The 23,205-nt window shown below is 47.6% G+C and overlaps 1 protein-coding gene across 2 annotated transcripts in view; it reads left to right on the forward strand.

The window, feature by feature from the left end:
- The window catches only part of LOC137300960 (multiple epidermal growth factor-like domains protein 6), a 292,410-nt gene that overhangs the window by 174,791 nt on the left and 94,414 nt on the right, over positions 1 to 23,205 (forward strand). For both annotated transcript variants that reach the window (XM_067970253.1, XM_067970254.1), the window contains one exon: positions 19,227 to 19,349. In XM_067970253.1, coding sequence (XP_067826354.1) covers positions 19,227 to 19,349 — 123 coding nt within the window. The remainder of the gene's footprint in view (positions 1 to 19,226; positions 19,350 to 23,205) is intronic.

Raw genomic sequence — 23,205 nt, forward strand, 5'->3', positions numbered from 1 at the left:
AGAGTTAACCACATAGTACAGGACTGGAGTTACATGTATGCCTGAGCGGGTAAGGATGCCGGGTTCCCTTCCCTGAAGGACATCAGTGAACCAGTTGGGTTTTTACGACAATCCAGCTATTGCACCTTATGTCATCCCACAAATCACCAGATTTAACTAATTCAGTTTCCCAACTTGCGACTGCGGGATTTGAACTCACGACCGCTGGTCCAGTGCCATAACCACGAAGCTACTGTACCTCGAGTCTGTAAGTGTCAGTAGTGGATGGGGACAAGGAGTCCAATCCGACACCAGGAAAGACTGCGTTGGCTGACAGGGCCGTGGCTGATTCTGGCTGAATGGCTTTGTGACGAGTCTGGAGACCTGGATAGCTGGGACTCTGGGAAATTTACATTTCCCTGGTCCCATTCCTCCCCGCCCCCCCTCCTCTCGAGAAGGCATCGATTCCTTACTGGGATACGGTTTCACCGGCATTTATTGCCCCATCCCTGGCAATTGCACTCCGAGACCGTGAAAGATGCTGGAGGAGAGTTAGATCCTTCCGAGCTGGCTCTGGGGGAGCAGGAGGGATGTTGCTGTTCGTGGGATCTTGCTGTGCGCAAACTGGCTGCTGTGTATCCTATATTACAACGGTGACTACACTTCAAAAAGTACTTAATTGGCTGTAAAGCGCTTTGGGACGTCCTGAGGTTGTGAAAGGCGCTATATAAATGCAAGTCTTTCTTCTTTTCTTTCTTTCGTGGCAATTATGCCCTGTGTGCGTCAGTTCATGGGGTGTAACAGAGCGGGAGACAGGGACGGCTGTCCGCCCCGTTCATGGGTCCCGTGCGTTCCCGCTGGGCTTGAGGGGAAGGCGCATGAGGCACTTGTTGGTAACAGGCGGGAACTTCAAAATAATATTCCGATGATGCGGAGTGATCCCATTCTGCCTCCTCCTCCTTTTTCTGGCCGTTACCCCATTTCCAAATCAGCCCCTGTTATGATGGGTGTCCAGGATTACTAGGCAACCAGCTACAGGTGGAAGTTCATTTCAGCAGGAAGATCAAGGGGAAGATTGTTCGCTTTAGGGAATTGCGCACTCCCTATCCATGATTGTTCATTCATCAATTTTAGGTCTTCACAAGCTTTTTTTTGTGGTAATTTGCTTTGCTGTTTATTTTTTCTCCCCGCTTTATTGGTGCTGGTGGATTTTCCAATGGGAATTCACCCCCCCACCCGCCATTATCTGTGAGCTTTCTGGAGTAGAAAGACAAAGACCTGCAGGGGGCACTCCAGGCAGGTTAGGCAGCACCAGAGGGTATTCTGTGCCATCACACCCACATCTATGGGTGCTGGTATTTCTACCTCACTTGGACTGATGATTAGTCCATGCTGAGGCTTCAATTCTTAACCATTTAGAACTGACTCGCACCCAGACGTCAACATTGGCTCCACTTTGTCACTGAGCCGTCAGCGGGCGGCTGAATCGACATCACTCGTTTTACACTATCGCCCAAAGGACTACAAGGACTGGCAGATATTAATAATCATTCAGTATAATCGCCCTAAATCAAGCAGCCCTAGTAGCTTGGTGGGTTGATGGTGTGGTGCTGACCCCTGCAGACCAGAGAGCTCACTGGTTCCATCCCTGCTGAGATCACGGTCAGGGGCTGGGATTGCCAACTCCGGTTGGACGTAGTCCTGGAGGTTTTGTCACATGACCCCACGCCTCCAACTGCCTCACCCGGTCAAACAGCCTTCCTCTTCTCCCCGCCCCCCTGGCCCCCATCTCCAATATTTTTATAACCAATAAACAAAAGTTTTCAAAGAAAATGAAAAAAAACCCCACATTTTTTGTCAACCTACCAATGATTTTTCTCCCGGGTTTGCTCGCTTGCAAACTCCTGGAGATTAATCTTTAATTTGCGGAGACTCCAGGGCGATCCTGGAGGGGTTGGCGACATTAGCCAGGAGACGATACAACTGTCCACAGCATCCCCGGGCTGGGAAGGGGAAAAAAAAATCACTCAGGGTTCCTGCTTCTGATTGCTCTCCGGTCACTGCTGCTGAAAACTTCGTGAGAGCAGGAGAAAATATCCCGAGGGGAAAAAAGCAGACAGAAATTTAACGGCAGGTTGTTGACATAACTGATCGGTTGAGGCGAGATTGCACAACTGGGAGGATGGTGCTTGTATGTTTTTTTTTTGGTTCCCTTGCCTTCTGAGGGTAGTTAAAATGCTTTAATCAGACAGCCAAGTCCAGGTCTCCTGTTCTGCTGTGGTTTTTGGCTGGGTATTCTGTGATACTGATGCAGTCGCCTCTCACACACATGTCGACACGCAGCTGGGCCCATGTGGTCTGGGGAATTGTATGTTGACGTTCCATGGTGTGTGCAACCTTTATAGGGGACCCCCTGGCAGCATAGTTATCGGCAGCTGTGTTCCTAGGGATGCGTACCACATGTATCAAAACAGTACCAAACCCCTCTGATCTTCAACCCGACCACATTCAGTGTTTCTTAATAACCTCTCGGGGTGATCCTGAAGCTCATCCAGCTTAGGGTTGCCAACCCTCCAGGATTGCCTTGGCGTCTCCAGGAATTAAAGATTAATCTCCAGGACACTGCTGTGAGCAAACCCGGGAGAAAAATGATAGCGGCGTTATAAAAAAAAATTGTGTGTTTTTAAAACATTTTCTTTGAACATTTTCGCTTATTAGTTATCAAAATATTGGAGGTGGTGTTTGACTGACAGTAAAGGATCATCCAATCGGATAACTAAGAGTATGTCGCCATGGAAAGGCGGGGCTCTGTGAGGATGGGCGTGTCGGGCAACCAATGGCAGGAGCACGGGGGCGGGACACCGCAAGGATGGACGTGTTGGCTGACCAATGGTGGGAGTGTGGGGGCGGGATATTGTGAGGATGGATGTGTTGGGTGGCCAATGGCAGGAGTGTGGGGGTGGGAGGTCATGTGATGACGCATCCAGGAATATGTCCTTGCAGAGTTGGCAGCCCTCGTCCTGCCTCTCCTACTCCCGTACCATTGTGGATGTTACTGAGACACTGTCAGTGCGGTCTAGCTCTGACTGAGCTGAAGTTCTGTGCAGTTTCATTCTGTTTGTGATTGTACCTTGTATCTGTTCTATGTGTTTGGAGAATGCCACGTACATATACAGTGAAGTTTTAATTCGTAAATTAATTGGGGTAGAGGGTGGGAAAGGAATAGCATCAAAGCACACATTATCGGTTGGTAACACTCCCGCCCCTGAGTCAGAAGGTTGTGGGTTCAAGTCCCATTCCAGAGACAGTACTGAGGGAGTGCTGCACTATCAGAAGTGCCGTCTTTCTGATGAGACATTAAACCGAGGCCCTGTCTGCCCTCTCAGGTGGACGTAAAAGATCCTGTGGCACTATTTCGAAGGAGAGCAGGAGAGCAGGGGAGTGTTCCCCAGTGTCCTGGCCAATATTTATCCCTCAACCAACACCTAAAACAGATTATCTGGTCATTGTCACTTTGCTGTTTGTGGGAGCTTGCTATGCCCAAATTGGCTGCCGTGTTTCCTACAACAGTGACTACACTTCAAAAGTATTTAATTGGCCATAAAGCACTTTGGGATGTCCTGAGGTGGTGAATGGCACTATATAAATGCAAGTTCTTTTTCTAAGCACTGGTATCATTCTGGTGAATCTGCGCTGCATCCCCTCCAAGGCCAATAAATCCTTCCTGACGTGCAGTGCCCAAAACTGAACGCAGTATCTCCAGATGGGTTCTGACCACGGCTCTATACAACTGATGCATAACTTCCTGCCCTTTGTAATCCAGCTCCCTTGAGATAAATGCTAACATTGCATTTTACTTTTTGTACCTGTGCACTAGCTTTTCATGATTAGTATACCTGGGCACCCAAATCCCTTTGCTCCTCCGATTTGTCTTTCTTGGATCCAAAGTGGATGACATCACACTTCCCCACATTGAACTCCATCTGCCACAGTTTTGCCCACTCACTTAATCTTTCTGAGCTTTTGTAACTTCCTGTTCCCAACCACATAAGTGGGCACAATATTGACAAATGAACCTTGCAGAAACTTCTCCCAATGTGAGCAAATCTCTTTAGTTGTGCTAATGTGTTTAATTTACTACCACATCCGAAAGCCTTCCCTAATTACCCGTGTTTGTAAAGGAAGATTTTGAGGCAACTAATCCCAATCCTAAAGACTGTTTTGAAGAGATTTCAAGATCTGAAAAGGAACATTGTTTGGATTTGATTCCCTAATTATCTGTGCTTCCTCTGGCTTTAGTTGTTGTTGTGTTTGTTTGGGGCCATCGAGATGCAGTTGGCTGCACTGATACCACACGCAGATGTAGTGGATAACCACCTACAGCAGTCAGAACATCAAATCCCAGCAACAGACACGTGGAGTCTGGCGGTAAATCTGCTGCTGACAATGGATGTTAGTGCTGGTTTAATCGGGCAGGCAGCCTCAGATATCGGTGATTGATTTGGTTCGGGTGCAACAAAATTAATGGTGGGATCCAGTGCAGTGTGCAGGCAGAAAGTGGTACCCTGATTCTGCTGGGAATTCCCTTTTGGAGAAACCTGCTCCTGTCGACCAGACTTCTTATTAAATTGTACCTTTTAACAAGTGGAAATGTAACCTGGAGAGCTGGGAACAGCTGAGTATCAGCTGCAGCACACGGTCGGTGTTAGTGGGGCTGGTGCTTCATGCTGCAGATTTACTTCCCGTCTCTACTAAGTTTCTTCTAATACTGTGACACCCAGTCAGAGAGAGGAGAGACCATCACCTCCTCTGTCTGACTTGCCTTAGAGATGCAAAGATTCAAACAAGTGCTCACACTCACACACACTCACATATATGCTCACACTCACACTCACAATCACACACACACACACACACAAATACGCACACACATATCCATTCACATATACAAACATACGAGCAATTACGGACAGGAAAAGACCAACTGGTCCACCCAGCCTGTCCCACACAGTTGAGATGTTTTGTGTGCTACAATATATACACTCCCCACCCCACCCAGTGCCGTGTAATCTCCTGGGAGAGGCAAAAATCCAAATAAAAACCCAAGCCAATTAGGGGGGGTGGAAAACTGGAAAATTCCTCTCTAACCCCCTTAAGCGATTGAAACTAGACCAGGAGAACTCTCTGCACACACACACACACACACACACACAGACACACACACAGACACACACACACACACACACACACTTTTACTCACACAATCTCTCATCCACCCATCAGAGAGATTTCCATCCCTTGTGCCTGGGCCATTCTTAAAGCCTGTCGGCCAAGGTCAAAGCTCATGACCCAGTATGTTGCACCACCCAGTCCCCATCAATCTAAGATTAGGGAAGTTTTTTGTTGCCAAATTCTGCTCTCATTTGTTTACTTTCTCTCCAGTCGATCCCTGAAGGCATTGTTTCCCCTGTGTTTTGGTACCTCGGGCACCAGTCGCCCCTCAGTAACTTGCCAAAATGGCCATTATTCAGATGTGAGCCTTGACCTTGAGCGCCAAGCCACTCAACGACCAGGACATCATCACCAAGCCAAATCCTGTTGTCGCCCAATTCCTACCCACACTTAGCACAGACCCCAGATCGAATTTGGGAGCCTCCTGATCTGTAAGGCTCAGTCACTTACTGGATACTTGAACTGAATCACTGGAGGGACAACTTGAAATGTATCGAACGGCTTCAGTTGAATAACTAGAATCACATCAAAACACACCATCCCCTGGGTCAGAGCGTGGAAAAGTGACTCCACTGCTTTCCTGCCTCTGCTCATTGCTAAATACTTTTCATGAAGACTCTATTCTTATTAATGGTGCTGTGTGTGTGTGTTGGAGAAGAGCTTGGTGTCCATGGCTCCGATCTCCAGCTTCCTCCAGTGCCGGCTGGAAGGCAAAGGGATGAAATGCCCCTTTCACCGTGATGACATCACTCACAGATGCAGTTCAACACAACCTTGCGTGTAGTGTGTCTTCAAATAGACTTTAAATAAAAATTTGCCGAACGCTTTTGCTTGATGGGCGGTGGCCCTTTAATTAAAGGCACTGCATTTTTTTTGCATCAAATCCTACAACCACTCTATCTCTCTGAAGTCTCAATCATGCCTTCAATGTGCCTACCTTTTAGAATTGGTCCCTAGTAATTCCCTTCCATTTACTACTATCCCCTTGACTGATATTAACCTCTGACCCCAACTCCACACAACTCAGCTTCTGAATTACTCTTCCAGCCTGGCTCATAGATTTTGCCATTAGGAACCAAATACTTCTGGGCAAAAGTGATTAACCTTGAGGCATTGCTTTGGTTTGTGAGTCTAATGAGCAGTGATCAGAGGGATTCTGACTGACAGTACAAGTAATCGACTCTGATTACTGCAGTCAAAGGAGTGGTGAATCCCTAAAGATCAACAGCTAATGTACTGCAGGCTGTGCTAAATTATTCCAGCCAAGGCTGGCTGATGCTCGCTTGGATCAGTCACAGTCTGTGCATCCTTCACTGACTAGCAACGTTACCCAGATTGATCCATGGGCCTTTACGGAGTTAGCTGACCCCAACTGAGTTGGCAGTATTGGTCAGCTGTGGCTCAATTGGTAGCACTCTTGCTTCTGAAGTCAGAAGGTTGTGGGTTCAAGTCCCACTCCCGAGACTGATATTCTCAGTAAAGCACTGAGGGAGTGCTGCACTGTTAGTAAGGTGCTGTCTTTCAGATGAGATGTTCAACCAAACTCTCTCACATCACATGGCCACTATTTGAAGAAGAGTAGGGGAACTGAGCCACAGCGGAGTCACCCTGTTCTGATCTCACTCACTTCCTAGTGACTGTTTGTAGAGTAGCATTAGACAGAGGTCTATGGCCTGGTCTCCAGGCTGGTGGAAGATGAGTGAAGAGGCGGGAATAAAGTAAACAAACTACCCCCCCCTCCCCACCCAATAAAATGAAGAAGATTTGAGAAGAAGTGTAGCTGATGGTTTTCTGCCATTTTTGATTGGAATTGTCAGTTTACGCAGTGAGGTTGCAGAAGGTCATTGAGGTCACAGAAGGTCAGTGAGGACACATGGCACCAGAGAGGATGGGATGTGCGCCAGAATGATGGGAACATTGACACCAGCTGGAACTCACTGGTGGTCCTAACCAAAGAACTGATTCCATAAATGGTGTCCCCTGGTCTCGGTCACAATGTAGCAATCCTGCACTGTAATCCCAGCTGCTGTGTTACACGTGTGAGGGCTCCCACTTTGCCCGTTGCCTATTGCCAAGCAATCAGAAGGTGGGCTGGTTAACAGTGACAGGCAGCCTCTTCGATTAAATCTGAAAGAGTTGTCGGTGGATTTCCTTGGTGAAGCCGGCCAGCGATCGGCCGTGGTGGAGTTACTGGAAGCTCCATTCATTATCCACCCGCCGTATTGGAGAGAGGGGTGGGTAGCAGGCCCTTCGCATCCCAGCTCATGCACAAACCTTGTACTTACATTATTCAAACTGCGTTACACAGAGTTTGATTACCCCAGGAGCCAATTTACCCTAAAATCATTAAAGTAATTAGAGAGTAAATAAGGAACAGATTTTTTTCTCTGTTGAATTCAGATACAACGGGTCTTCATTCTTTGTTTTCTTATGAATTATCATCATTGAACAAAGCAAATTGTTGTGAAATTATAGAGCACGTACAGGACCTCAACTGTACAGGCTCTAAGCTGCTTCCTTTTCCCATCCAGTTGCTCCCCTTTCGACTCCTGACTCGAGCTGGGGTCAGTTCCACAGGTGCTGGACACCCTTCAGTACCTCGTCCAAGAGGCTATTCTTTCCTTATAGGAACAGGAGGAGGCCATTCAGCCCCTCGAGCCTGTTCTGCCATTCATTAGATCATGGCTAATCTGTACCTCAACCCCATTTACTGACTTTTGCTCCATATCCCTTGATATCCTTACCCACCAAAAATCTATCAATCTCAGTCTTGAAAGCTCTGATTGACTGCCAGAATCCACAGCCATTGTTGGGGAGGGGGGGAGAGATCCGGATTTCTACACCCTTTGCGTGAAGAAGTGCTTCCTGACATCATCTCTGTTGCAATTGACTGTCCACTTTGTGCCTTTGATCTCTGTTTTAAGATTGTGCCTCCTTGTTCTGCATTCCCCCAATAGAGTCTTCCTCCTGGGCCCTCAGAAAAGCTCCGGCCTGCTGCTGGCCTGTATGAGGCCTGATCCATTTCCCCCCACCCCCAGCCTCCCCTCCTCCCAGAGGCCCAACCTGCCGGCCAGCTCGGTGTGGGACCCAGCCCATATCTGGGCCTCACCGTAACGGGGAGGCGATGGACGCAACTCTATTGCAAAAACCTCTTACTGAGGTTTACAGTGACGGTAAGACTGTAACAGAGCTTCCACTGGGCTTGGGTGGAGGGAGAGGTGGGTCGGGGACGGGGGGGGGGGGTTGTGGAATTCAGCTTGTGGTGATGAGAAGTTTGTAATAAACGTCTGTCCCTGTCGGTAACGGCGGTGTGTGACTGAATGTTAGGAACACGGTGATTCACGGTGATGCGACACTGTTCTTTGTGGCCAAGTCATAGAGTCATAGAGTTATACAGCACGGATAGAGGCCCTTCGGCCCATCGTGTCCGTGTGGTAACCTTGGATTGAGATTGACCTATTCTATTCGCCATTGCCCGTCTGATATATGTTGAGTTGCTGTAATCGACGCATGTGTCTGGGCCTGTTGAAGGACCCATTTCTCAAGAGTTGTTGGCCCTCACAGTACGTGACCATTTGCTGAATTATCCAACATTTGGTTCTGACGGTGCAGGTGTGAGGGTTGCATTACTGAAACCAGTGCAGTGTTGTCCTGTTAATTAACCAGGTGTGCCCAGTTATAATTCAGACTGCGTGCTTTAGTTGCACAAAAAGAATTGAATGGGGCCTGAGGCCATGTCCCTGAATGTACAGGTGCTTTTTGTTTTATTTCCAGTTCTCTCTGTTCCTCTCCTCAAGACGTTGGCTGGGGTTTCCCATTTCTGTTCTCTTTACCTCATGCCTCTCTTGTCCATGTGGAAGGGAGAATTATAGGGGCAGTGGATGAGCGCTCAAGCAAAAAAATAAACGCCAGCCAGTGTCTTGTGCTGGGGTACAGTCCCTACAGGAACCAGCAGGCCTCCAGTACCTAGCCCAAGAGGTTGGTAGAGGAGCCCGGATGGTGTGTGTTGACTGCACTGCAGCCCAACCTGAGCTTGACCTCACCTGATATTTACACACATGCACCTTCCAGTAGGGTCAGCGAATGGCGACCCAGAGCTGGAGCTGTGGGATGAATCCCTAGCCCAGGGACACTGAGACTAATCGGATTGTCTCCGCCGCACTCCTGCCTTAGATCAGCTCACTCAACAAAGGCTAGATCAGGCACCATCTAGTCAAATGACGAAACAGGCTCGAGGGGCCTCCGTCTGTTGCTATGTATGTCTGCGATTGATTGAACTTGGCAATCTTTTGGATCTGTATGGCTAGACATGGCACTGTATTGTGCCTTTAGCCACAAAGCCATGGGCTGAGCCGTGGGCTTTCTAACATGTCAAGAGTTGAGTGAAACAACCAAACCCAGTCGTTCCAATTCTGCAAGCTCACAGTCTTAGCCCACTGGAGTGAAGGACTCCAACTGCTCATCGATCCTTGAGCGTGTCCCCGTTATTGCTTGCAGAATTGGGTGGTAAATCTGATATCATCGCTCTTCAGAGCGTATCAGGATGAGCAACAATGATGATTCCTAATATCAGGAATTGAAATTATGAGCGAAGGTTCAGAAGTTGGGCTTGTGTTCCCTGAAAACGAGGAGACTTTGAGGTGATCGAATCGGAGTTTTCCAAGATGAAGAAGGGAATTGGCAAAGTTGGTTCGAGCAAATTGTTTACCATTGAAGGGTTCAGATACCAGGGGACAGGGGTTGGAACTTGTTGGGGAGTGATAATGGAGGTAAACAGAACTTTCTCAGCCTAAGGACTCTAGACTTGTGGAATAAATTGCCTGGGAATCCAGCACCAATACAATGGGCTGAATGGCCTCTTTCTGTCCTGTGGTTCTATGCAAGGTGAACAATATAAATCGGTTTAAGAGGCAATCAAATGCGTTTTTGCAGAAGATTGAGGGATGTGGTGCGTAGGTGGGTAATAAGGTTGATTTATCAAAAGAAGAGGGAATCGTTTGACTTAATCGATTTTTCCAGTCCTAAAGATTCTCATGATTTTCCTCTTCAAGCGCGTATTTTTTTCATGATTTACTTTCACCTAAACAGTGAACTTTTCAAGACTTGAGTAATTGTGGTCACAGGTTGTTTTGCAACAGGTGAGGTGCACAGGGACTTACCTGAAAGGTGTGAGATTATTGTTCTAACAAATTAAGGGAAAACCAGCTGGGCAACATGCCCATACAGACCCTCACTTGACATGGTGGAGAATCAGATGTAGAGGTCAAGAAGCAGCTGATTTTCCACTAATTAAAACCTAGCGACAGAAAACCTTAAGTGCCGAGAATCTGGGTTCAGTTCTCTGACCCGTTGAACAAAACTCTGAAAGAAAGAAAGACTTGCATTTATATAGCGCCTTTCACGTCCTCAGGATGTCCCAAAGGGCTTTACAGTCAATTAACTACTTTTGAAGTGCAGTCACTGTTGTAATGTAGGAAACACGGCAGCCAATTTGCGCATAGCAAGGTCCCACAAACAGCAATGTGATAATGATCAGATAATCTGTTTTCTCGTGATGTTGGTTGAGGGATAAATATTGGCCAGGACACTGGGAGAACTCTCCGCTCTTCTTCAAAGTAATGCCGCGGGATCTTTTACGTTCACCTAAGAGGGCAAACAGGGCCTCAGATTAATGTCTTATCTGAAAGACGACACCTGCAACAGTGCAGTACCCCCTCAATACTGCCCTACAACATCAGCCTGGATTTTGTGCTCAAGTCTTTGGAGTGGGACTTATACCCATGACCTTCTGGCTCAGTGGTGAGAGTGCGATCCACTGAGCCACGGCTGACAGTACTAATCTCTCTGCGCTGACCCCTGCCTGGGTCCAGTTCTCTGACCCGTGCTCCTGCCGAGTGAAGTGTAGTCTCCCCAAATTTATTGTGCCATCGCACGGGTGGCCAGAGCCTCGCCTGCCTGGTGCCTCCTTGGAGCTGGTTCTGGGCTCGTGCTTGGCCTGCTAGGCGGAATTTCAATCCCCTCTGCTTTGATGCGCAGCAAAAACTGTTTTCATTCTCCGTTCAATGCCACTGAATGACAACGAAATGCAACAGCCGGCTGGCACCCGAGGCTGTAACCAAAACTTCTTGTTCCGAAGCTCTTCTGCTAACATATTTAACCCTCCACTGTTGTGTGCTTAAGAGTTAAAGTGCTGGTGGACTGGGCTCCCCTTTGGTGAGGGCACTGCCCATTGTAGTACTGAACCATGTGGACTAAAAAAGGCCCTGGTTTGTCCTGGGTTATCTGTTCTCAGCCAACACACGCTGCAATTGGCCTACACTGGCTCCCGGTCCGAAAACGCCTCGATTTTAAAATTCTCATCCTTGTTTTCAAATCCCTCCATGGCCTCGCCCCTCGCTATCTCTGTAAGCTCCTCCAGCCCAAGAACCCTCCGAGATCTCTGTGCTCCTCAAATTCTGGCCTCTTGTTCATCCCCAATTTTCTTTGCTCCACCATTGGCAGCCGTGCCTTCAGCTGTCTAGGCCCTAAGTTCTGGAATTCCCTCCCTAAGCCTCTCCGCCTCTCTACCTCTCATCCTTTAAGATGCTCCTTAAGACCTACCTTTTTGATCAACTTGTTCTAATATCTCCTAATGTGGCTCGGTGTCAAACTTTGTTTGATAATCTCGCCTGTGAAGCACCTTAGGATGTTTTACTACGTTAAAGGCGCTATATAAATGCAAGTTGTTGTTGTTGGGTTAGGAAGGGGACGATCAGCCAGGGTTCCCACTCCTGATGGCTGCACAATGCTCCCTGACTCGTCCTGGGGAGCGGTTCCTTGGGAGCTGGCAGCCTCCTGGCACCTCACCATCTAGGCTCACACTTGAAGACTGGCCACTTGGATGAGGCCCTGGAATCGGACCCCAGCGAGGTTCAGCACCTTCAGAATTAAATCTTTATGACGTTAAACAAATACATGGTTCCAGATGCCGGGGGCAATGTATCACAAGGCTTTTTTTGTTTGCACTCAATTACTGGGTTATTGACTACTTTTATATAGTACTGTCTGTGTGTGTGTGTAGGCTGGTGTGTCAGCCTCCCTGTAGGAGGTGGGAATGTACAGGCGTCTTGGGAAATACCTAAGAAATTTGTTGTGTCTAATTTACTTGTTATTGGATGTTTGTTTAAATGGTATGTTAGCTCCGGGACTCTTTCAATTCCTTGGAAGCAGCTCTGATTTAAAGGGACGGTTCAGACTTGAGGCAGCGGTGGCGTGTTATTGTTCCTTTAAGGCATAGTCAGACTCCGAGTGAGAAGCTCCTCTGCTGATCGCTGAACAGCAATCAGTGGACTTTCATTGACGTGGTGTTAACCGATTGCCCCAGAGCTGATTAGATTTCAAACAAGCGCATGGAACTGCAGTCAGCATGTTCCAAATAAGGTGTCAGCTTGGCTCAGTTGGTAGCACTCACTTGCCTCTCAGTCAGAAGGTTGTGGGTTCCAGGTCGACACTCCCAGTGCCAGTACAGAGGGAGCGCTGCACTGTTGGAGCTGCCGTCCTTCGGATGAGACGTTAAACTGACGCCCCGTCTGCCTGTTCAGGCGCGCACTAAAGATCCCTCGGAACTATTCGAAGAAGAGCAGGGGAGTTCTCATCGTGTCCTTTTCAACGTTCCTCCCTCAAACAAAATAGATTAGCTGATCATTGATCTCATTTGCTGTTTGTAGGACCTTGCTGTGAGCGTTTGCCTACAAAAGAACAGTGACTACACTTCTAAAGTAATTTATTGACTGTGAAGCATTTTGGGATGTCCTGAGGATATAAAATTTCTCTCTGCTCTAACCCACTGCTATTGCCAAGTAATTGACTCAGTCCTGCTGAGCTCAGTGGCCAACTGTGAACATTCTAATATGAACCTCCAATTTTAAAATTATTATTCATTCTTGGGATGTGGGCGCCGCTGGCGAGGCTGGCATTTACTGCCCATCCCCAGTTGCCCTTGAGTAGGTGGTGGTGGGCCTTCCTCTTGAACCACTGCAGTCCGTGTGATGAAGGTGCTCCCACAGTGCTGTTAGGCAAAGGGGTTCCATGATTTTGAGGCAGTGACGATGAAGGAACGGCGATATATTTTGGATGATATCTATGTGCAGTGATACGTAAATGTAAATTAATGTAAATGCCTAGCCATCAAATAGGTAATTCCCTGCTTTGAATCAGTTCTACAGACAGGGCAGAAATTCATCGGAGGTTCAGCCGATTTTCTGCCGTAAGTCCGGTGGAGATCCGGTTGCACCATAACGTCAGGTTCCACGTGTACACTGACGACACCCAGCTCTACCTCACCACCACCTCTCTCGACCCTTCCACTGGCACACTGCTTTCGCGCTACTTGTCCGACACCAGTATCGGAGGAGCAGAAACTTCCTCCAGTTAAACATTGGGAAGATTGAAACCATTGTCTTCGTTCCCCGCCACAAACTGCATTCCCCGCCACCGACTCCATCCCTCTCTCCGGCCACTGTCTGAGGCTGAACCAGACCGTTCACGACCTCAGCATCCTATTTGACCCTGAGCTGAGCTTCCGACCACATATCCGCTCCATCACCGAGACCGCCTCCGTAGCATCACCTGTCTCCGCCCCGCCTCGCCTCGTCTGCTGCTGAAACCCTCATCCCTGCCTTTGTTATCTCTAGACTTAACTATTCCAGTGCTCTCCTGGCCGGCCTCCCATCTTCCACCCTCCATAAACTTGAGCTCATTCAAAACTCTGCTCCCCGTATCCTAACTCGCACCAAATCCCATTCAACCATCACCCTTGTGTTCGTTGACCTGCATTGGCTCCCGGTCCAGGAATGCCTCGATTTTAAAATTCTGTCACAGGCTAACTTTACCGTCGAGAGAGCTGAGTCACGGAATATTTTAGTAGCCACCTCATGATCGACTTAAATGCCGTGACAAGGAACAAGAGATATGAAATATCGTCTAGAGATAAGGGGGTGAAAAATAATAATAGCCGAGTATGTTTACATTGCATGGTAGAATACCTCTGCACCGTGATAAGATATAATGTATCACTGGGCTATTAGGCCTGTCACAACCACATACCATATGCTGAAAAGCCATTAAACCTTTCCGCTAACTGCACTGACCCGTGATCTCTCAAAACAGAACCAAAAATGCACCAAACTGTGAACATGGGGCCCACGTTTGTCATGTACAATATCAGTTTGACAGTTACAGGGTTTGGGAGGAAAAAAAATTGAAATGTATTATCACCTAATAGACACTGAAACTGTCTTTAAAGGGGATATAAAAAATTTTGGTTTACTATTAAATAGCTCTGAGAATTGTGAATTTGCATAAAGGTGTCAGACGCACACGAACTGATTCAAAATGCTGCCTGTTGCAAAATTCCACACACACCTACTTCACCTCCCAGACCAAAGTTTACGAGGGTCTAACGCAGAATCACCCTCACACATTGAGCAGCGGTCGACACTTAAAGAATAAAAGGAAGAAATGAGTAAAAGCCAGCTCTGGATTCCAGACGGCTCATTCGGGAGCATCAGGAGCACTGGCTGCCGATCCGAGGCAGGGTCAGGTTGGGGAATCTCCAAGCCAGTGTGGGCCAAGCCGAGGATTCACAGACTTCGACTCAACTTGTGTCGTTTAAGGTCTGCCAAAGACCAGCTGGAGCGTAAATGTTGTTTTTATATTGCTAGCACCTGGGAAAAGGATTGGCGCATTCAGAGTTAGGGAAACCATTTCACAATACAGGCTAAAATCTTCAAAAAAGAACAAAATACATTCTGACAGTTGCTCACACCAGATGTGAGAGTTTGAAGAACATAAACTGTGAGATTTATTCCCCATAAGTTCTGTAAATTGAATTATGTCATTAATGCTTTTGTTACGTTGACTGAGCTGATGCCAGTACTGGGGAATGGAAGCATTTCTATTTCAGGAACCCATTGTCAGGGCCTCAACACTCCCAGGGCAGGCATGGCACAGGTTTTAGGGTAAAACTCCCTCTACACTGTCCCATCAAACACTCCCAGGGCAGGTACAGCACGGGGTTAGATACAGAGTAAAGCTCCCTCTACACTGTCCCATCAAACACTCACAGGGCAGGTACAGGGTTAGATACAGAGTAAAGCTCCCTCTACACTGTCCCATCAAACACTCCCAGGGCAGGTACAGCACGGGGTTAGATACAGAGTAAAGCTCCCTCTACACTGTCCCATCAAACACTCCCAGGGCAGGTACAGCACCGGGTTAGATACAGAGTAAAGCTCCCTCTACACAGTCCCATCAAACACTCCCAGGGCAGGGCCAATGTATGACCAAGTCAGGAGAGTGTGTATCATTGCTGCTCTTGTTCTTCTTGGTGGTAGAGGTCACAGAGGAGGGATAAGGATCGGGCTGTGAGCAACTTACCAGCTGAAGTTGGGCATTAGAGGTTCACAAGGATGATATCTCTTTGTTCCCGATCGCCCCCTTGGCTTTCACTCAGGACTTCTGTAAACCATCACGGCCAAGCTTGCCCACTCCACACGGGGGTGGGGGGGGAGGTGGTATCGAGCATAAAAACCCCCTTCCAATGCATGGTCTATGTGCCTGGGTCTTGAAGTACCTTTATGCAGAGGTTCGGTACAGAAAAAAGTAACTAAAAACCCAGTCTTCAAACAAACTCACCATGTGTCCTGTTGGTGCAAATATCCTCTTGGCAAACTTAAATCAAATCGGTTACCAAATAAATACCCAAGCTGCCACGAGCCTGGCTAGTTTCGAGATGTCGGCACAGCTTACAGTTCGAGGCTGCTGGAAGGAGGACTGTCCCTTTAATTTTTCCCAAGTCTGGAGCACTTATTTTGGAATGAACACATTGGAGTACTTTGTGCTAATTGCCGCTGAGTTTGCAGTTTACAATCCGACACTCCATCCTGGGTCTGCCCAGGGCAAGTAAGACTAAGCCCCTGGAGACAGCTAGCACATCACCGTAAGAATATTAAACAGGGCGAGGGCGCCTCGATAGGGTAGATAGGATAGGTTAAAAGGATCCGATAAGGTAGACATGGAGAAACTATTTCCTCTGTTGGGGGAATCAAGAACGAGGGGACATAATCTTAAAATTAGAACCAGGCCATTCAGGAGTGAAATCAGGAAGCACTTCTTCACACAAAGGGTAGCAGAAATGTAGAATTCTCTCCCCCAATAGGCCGTGGATGCTGGGATTCAATTGGAGCTTTTAAGACTGAGATCGATAGATTTTTGTTAGGTAAGGGTATTAAAGGATATGGAGCAAAGGCAGGAAAATAGAATTGAGGTGCGGATCAGCCATGATCTAATTGAATGGCGGAGCAGGCTTGAGGGGCTGAATGGCCTTTTTCCATTACTCCCACCGGGGGAAATAGTTTCTCTGTATCAACCCTATCGAATCCTATTAACATTTTAAAAACCTCGATTGGATCACCCGTCAATCTTTTAAACTCAAGGAAATACAAACCAAGTTTATGCAACCGCATAATCTCCTCATAATTTAACCCTTTAAATCATTCTGAACCCGAAAAAAAAATCCAAGTTTCCATTTCTTATACACTATCCACCGACGCCTTGCCAGAATGGCCGGGGGTGTGAACGACGGGTGAGGACAAGGGTCAGGCTCAGTTATGGTGCCCACCACGGGCAAAAAAAAGCCGGCTAATAACCGATGTCTAGACTCAGACGTGAAGACTGGGCAACTGGGCGAGGGATTGGACGATAGCAGGTTCTTTGGAGCCTTAATCCAATCAACGTTATCAGCAGAGGAAAAAGGGAGAAAGCTGGAGGGGGAGGCGTCAAAAGACGAGGGGGTCAATCTTACGATTTACCGCTCTCGACGAGGAACTCTGCGCAACAGGAGTGCCCGTCGAGGGCTGAGAGTGCCATGCCCGATCTGTGGCCTTACAGTTTAGCATTCCTGGCACTTGTTTGCCAGCCGTGGCTCAGCACGCTCGCCTCTGAGTCAGAAGGTCATAGGTTCAAGTCCCACTCTAGAGACTTGAGCGCAAAATCCAGGCCAACACTACAGGGCAGTACTGAGGCAGTGCTGCACCGTCAGAGGCGCCGTCTTTCAGGTGGGCGTAAAAGATCCCATGGCACAATTCGAAGAAGAGCAGGGGGAGTACTCCCCGGTGTCCGGGCCAATATTTATCCTTCAACCAACATCACTAAAAATCACAGATTATCTGGTCATTATTACATTGCTGTTTGTGGGATCTTGCTGTGCACAAATTGGCCACCACATTGCCTACATTACAACAGTGACTGCACTTCAAAAGTACTTCATTGACTGTAAAGTGCTTTGGGACGCCCTGTGGTCGTGAAAGGCGATATATAAATGCAAGACTTCATTCCTTCCTTCCAACGATGGCAGCACCTATTGGGACCTTGGACGCGTAGATTGGCGCACGCTATGTTATTGGGCGTGCCGACCTCTGTGTTCTGCTCGGTGCTGCTGTGGTGCTAATCACCGTGTTGGGAGCCCATAAGTTGTAACATCTTCCCTCCCGCCACCGGGGAAATTTCAGAACAGGGAATGGAAGCTCAACCATTTGCGAGTGGTTAGGATCTGGAATGTACTGCCCGAGGGGGTGGTGGAGGCAGATTCAATCACGGCTTTCAAAAGGGAACTGGATAAGTACTTGAAAGGAAAAAATGTGCAGGACCATGGGGATAGGGTGAGGGAGTGGGACTAGCTGGATTGCTCTTGCATAGAGCCGGCGCGGACTCGATGGGCCGAATGGCCTCCTTCCCTGCTGTAACCTTTCTATGATTTTATGATTTTGATCTTAAAATGTTGCCACTGTGGCAAGTTTAAGCTGCAGCAGACGATGTCGGGTGATTTGAATGGGCAGCAAAGCTGATATCACAATGGTGCAGCTTGCAGTTCCTGTTCAGAAATCTCCACGTGGAGGTGATGGAAGTTGTCGCCCTTCAACTTTGAATTGCAGCCTGTTGGACTGTCCCTGATTACTGAATTGAGAATGGATCCTTTAGGCAATCACAGTCAGATCATGTTCTTACTGAAATAAGCCAGAGCCTCTGCTGACTCTCAGTAATAGTTGTACACTGGCCTCTGACTCTGACTTTAGTTGGATGGGAAGTTTTGTGTCTGCGCTTTGAGGGATTTCAAGACATCAGCCAACTATGCACAGGCCTTTACTGAAGCCTGGGACTTTCCTGGTTTGAATTCCCCGCATTACACAGGAGGGCATGTTTATCAGCTGTAACATCTGGGTGCCACATCCCTGTGTTTTTAATCCACTCGGTCTCATTTCACATGAGTATGTTGACAGCACAGCAGCAGTTTGCTTTGTTGTGTGTTGGTTGACACAGCCTTTCTATCAATACCGGGGAGGACAGTCCAATTGTACGTTTTGGACACATACAGAACGGAGCCTGTGTAGAGCTAAGAGGGTGTGTTAGCTTTGAGTACTTGTAGGATTTTAACACACAGGTTTCGAGGGCTACAAATCTGACCAAAACTGCACTACCTGTTTGGGTTTAGCAACCTGAAACTCTGAAACCAGACCAGTTTACCCATACAGTCTAGTACTGAGCCGTAACAGGGAAACAACATAGAGGATAGTGGATTCCAGTCTCACAGATTGGGCATGTCTTGTTAGCATATGAAGTAATTACCATGGTATGGGTCTGGCACTGGTACAGATCTGGCACTGGTACAGGTCTGGCACTGGTACAGGTCTGGCACTGGCAGGTACAGGTCTGGTTCTGGTACTGGTACAGACCTGCCACTGCTACAGACCTGGGACTACTGCAGGTCTGGGACTGGTACTGATTTATCGTTAGTGCAAGTCTGGCACTAGTACAGGTCTGGGACTGGAACTTATTTGGCACTGGTACTGGTCTGGCACTGGTACATGGAACATCAACCTTGTCCTGCCCAGTATTCAAGGCATTCTATACTGCACACAATGACTAGCCCTTGTTCTAATGACTTAGGATTAATATTCTCTTCCCTCTGATCTCTGCAGATGTGGATGAGTGCCAAGTCCATAATGGAGGTTGTCAGCACAAGTGCATAAATACTGAGGGATCGCATTACTGCGAGTGTAAATCAGGCTTCCGACTACACACAGATGGGCGCACATGTATTGGTGAGTATTGTATAACTACAGACTGATCGGAAACAGTGGTGTGTCTCTGGGTATCTAGTCAGGGGCAGTGCTGCCCACTCCTGCCCACAATAGAAGTAGAATCTTCACTGTCACGGCCAGCAGCCCTCCTTCCCTACCACGGGAATCCCACCAAGCACCTTCACGCTCTGTCATCAGGATCGCCTTCGAAATATCACCACCTCCATCCCACCCCTCCTCCACTGCTGCCGCGATGTTACCCTGTTCCTAGTGCTGTCCTAACCGGTTTCCCCAGCATCCGTCCTCCATAAATTACCCCCTGCCCACTGTTCCCTCCTTCTCTAGGTTCCTCACTGTCCCTCCTGCTGTAGGTCCCTCACTGTCCCTCCTGCTGTAGGTCCCTCACTGTCCCTCCTGCTGTAGGCCTCTCACTGTCCCTCCTGCTGTAGGCCTCTTGCTGTCCCTCCTGCTGTAGGCCTCTCACTGTAGGTCCCTCACTGTCCCTCCTGCTGTAGGTCCCTCACTGTCCCTCCTGCTGTAGGCCTCTCACTGTCCCTCCTGCTGTAGGCCTCTCACTGTCCCTCCTGCTGTAGGCCTCTCACTGTAGGTCCTTCACTGTTCCTCCTGCTATAGGGTTCAGTGAACTGGTCAAGTCCCCCTTACTTTCAGTGACCAGTACTGTTTTTTAATGATTATTTATAAGGGTTGATCCCACACTCACAGGAGGGATGCCAAACTTGTAGCACGAGTCGGAGGTAGCGCATCCACGTGTCATCCTGATTTCCCAACCCATGATCCCTCCAAGTGTGGCTCCCCACTGGGAAAATGGGATTGCGGAATTACCCCATAAAGGAATAAAAGGATATGCTGATAGGGTGAGATGAAGTAGGGAGGGAGGAGGCTCGTGTGGAGCATAAACACCAGCATAGACCAGTTGGGCCGAATGGCCTGTTTCTGTGCTGTACATTCTATGTAATTCTAAGTAGCCTCTTTCTGTGTGTCTGAGTGTAAGAAATGACTCCATTGCCCTCATTTGAAAACATTTGAAACTACTAGACATGTTTAAATTATTCTGTTATTGTAATTCAGTAGTTATATTGTGACATTTTAGGGAACATGTCGTTTGAATTATTGCAGAGTAAACACAATCCTCACGCACTCTTGGCGACAGTGATTGATAAGGGTGACGTTAAGTTCCCCCATTTATTACTGCTCGCCATGAGAGCAGCTTTGCTGAGTACAATTGTACCCAATAGAATGAAAGACTTTCCCTATCTCCTTCACCCTCTCCTGTCCACAAAGTGGGACAATTGCTGGTGGGTTGGCAGACACAGTACTGACCTCGTGAGTGGATTGGGTGTAAGTGATAGAAATGGCTGTGATTGAAGAGGAAATGTCTGGGAGATACAACGGAGACTGAATAAATACACAAGGTTTTAATATAGCAGCAATATAACTGGAATGAGCCCAGTGAGCTCTGAATGAGGGCCAAAGCTAACTTTGGATCCTAATCAGGCTTCTGCCCAGTTTCAGACGATGCTGTCATCAGTGATGACTGAATTACTGAATCGGCTTAGATTTTAAGATAGTTTTTTTTCCAAAATGCTGAGCTAAAATCTAGTGAAGGTACAGGTACAATATGAGATCTGAGTCAGTTCCACCTCAATCTCCACCAAGATCCAAAACCACTCACAAGTTGAACCATAACTCTACTGTGGATTGATCTCAGCTCCATTTTCCCTTTTCAACCTGGCTCTTACATTTCTTGAAAGCAGAGAAATTGGATCCAAACTCATTGGGATGGCTTGACCCTGCCTGGTAGGCCAAACTTTTAGCTTGATATTGTCCTCACCCATATTTGATACCAAAAATTTACAAAGAACCTCATATCTTAATTGGAAACACGAGTCTTTTAGAACATGTTGTCACTCTGAACTGCCCTGGGATTATTGGAAAACATTTTTGACTGCAGTGTTAACCGTGGCTCAGGGGTAGCACTCTCAGCTCTGAGTCAGAAGGCTGTGTGTTCAAACCTCACTCCAGAGACTTGAGCACGTAACTCCAGGCTGACACTCCAGTGCAGTGCTGAGGGAGTGCTGCACTGTTGGAGTTGTCGTCTTGCGGATGAGACATTAAACTGAGGCCCCGTCTGCCATCTCAAGTGGACGGAAAAGATCCCACGGCCACTATTTTGAAGAAGAGCAGGGGAGTTCTCCCCAGTATCCTGGTCAATATTTATCCCTCAATCAACATCACTATAACAGATTATCTGGTCATTATCACATTGCTGTTTGTGGGACCTCGCTGTGAGCAAATTGGCTGCTGTGTTTCCTACATTACAACAGTGACTACGCTTCAAAAGTACTTCATTGACTGTAAAGCGTTTTGGGGCGTCCTGAGGTCATGAAAGACGCTATATAAATGCAAGTTCTTTCTTTCTTTCTTGTAAGTTGATTGAAGTCAACAGAAATAAAAATGGTGAGAGATGTAAACAGGCTGCTGACTCACTATCACCCGTTTTACACCATCGCACAACATCAAGATTTACCTCAATGAATGAAGAGTTTAAAGACATCTTGACCTGGAGTAGAATTTTGCCTTCATCCCCTGGGTGGTTATCTAATGGAGTGGATTATGCCCCCCTTTGTACAACCTGGGTCCTGTATTTGGTGTCCCTGGAGTGTTTCTATACTTCCTTTAACTTGTCTTTGTTGAGTGTGACACTTGAAGTGTGACCGACAGTTAACATACGCTAGATGTATCATTTATTATATGAAAGATAGAGATCGATAGATAGATAGATGATCTTGAGGCACGTTTCGTTTTAGCTGAGACCCATGGGTACCGCTATCCTTGCTTTCTTTCACGGAGGGGGTCATTTTAAACTATCCCACCCCCGATGGGAAACTGACGGGATCAGATCATCCGCCCGTTTTACACCTCGCCCAATTTTCATTGAAGTCAACGGACAGTGCAATCGGGCGGGGTGTAAATCGGAAGACTGATTTGATCCCATCTGTTTTCCCACCGGGCAGCTGAGGTTAAAATGATGCCCATTGCGGCACAGTGCCCTGCGATCTTTTACATCCACCTGAGAGGGCAGATGGGGCCTCAGTTCAACATCTCATCCGAAAGACAGCAAGCTCTGTATATATGTGTATGTGCGTGTGTCGGTGCCAGTCTGAAACTCCGTGTGTATGTATGTGCGTGTGTGTGCGTGTGTCGGTGCCAGTCTGAAACTCCGTGTGTATGTATGTGCGTGTATGCGTGTGTCGGTGCCAGTCTGAAACTCCGTGTGTATGTATGTGCGTGTGTGTGCGTGTGTCGGTGCCAGTCTGAAACTCCATATGTATGTGTGTGTGTATGCGTGTGTCGGTGCCAGTCTGAAACTCCGTGTGTATGTGCGTGTGTATGTGCGTGTGTCAGTACCAGTCTGCCCTTCATGCAGCCAATCCTTGCTGAAAAAGGATCCGTTTTTTTTTAGCGTTGGGGGATTTAGTTATTGGAGCAGGAGGGGAGTTTGCCAAGTTGGCCAAGAGCTCAGGCTGTGGTTAGTTTCAGTTACTCTTAATAGTCCACTTGGATGCTATGTAATCTCACCAATGGGGGAAGTCTGTCTGCGCCTAATGATATTCTACAGGAAAGAAAAATAATCACGACGTCATGAAACTTAAAGGCTTCATTCGCAGATGCTTATTGAAGCAGAGAACAGAGGGCCGAAGGTTTAGGCACTAGAAAAATAAATCTGCATCATGACTAATAGTATCTTTTCCAGGAAGGGCCAGTTTGATTCCCATGAGGTCTCAAATGTCATTTGCTGATTGGGAGCAACAATGGTCTTCCTGCCTTTGCTTAGATTTAAAGGTATAGTTCATCC

The sequence above is a fragment of the Heptranchias perlo genome, chromosome 32 (genome assembly GCF_035084215.1).
Source record: "Heptranchias perlo isolate sHepPer1 chromosome 32, sHepPer1.hap1, whole genome shotgun sequence".
Lineage (NCBI taxonomy): Eukaryota > Metazoa > Chordata > Chondrichthyes > Hexanchiformes > Hexanchidae > Heptranchias > Heptranchias perlo.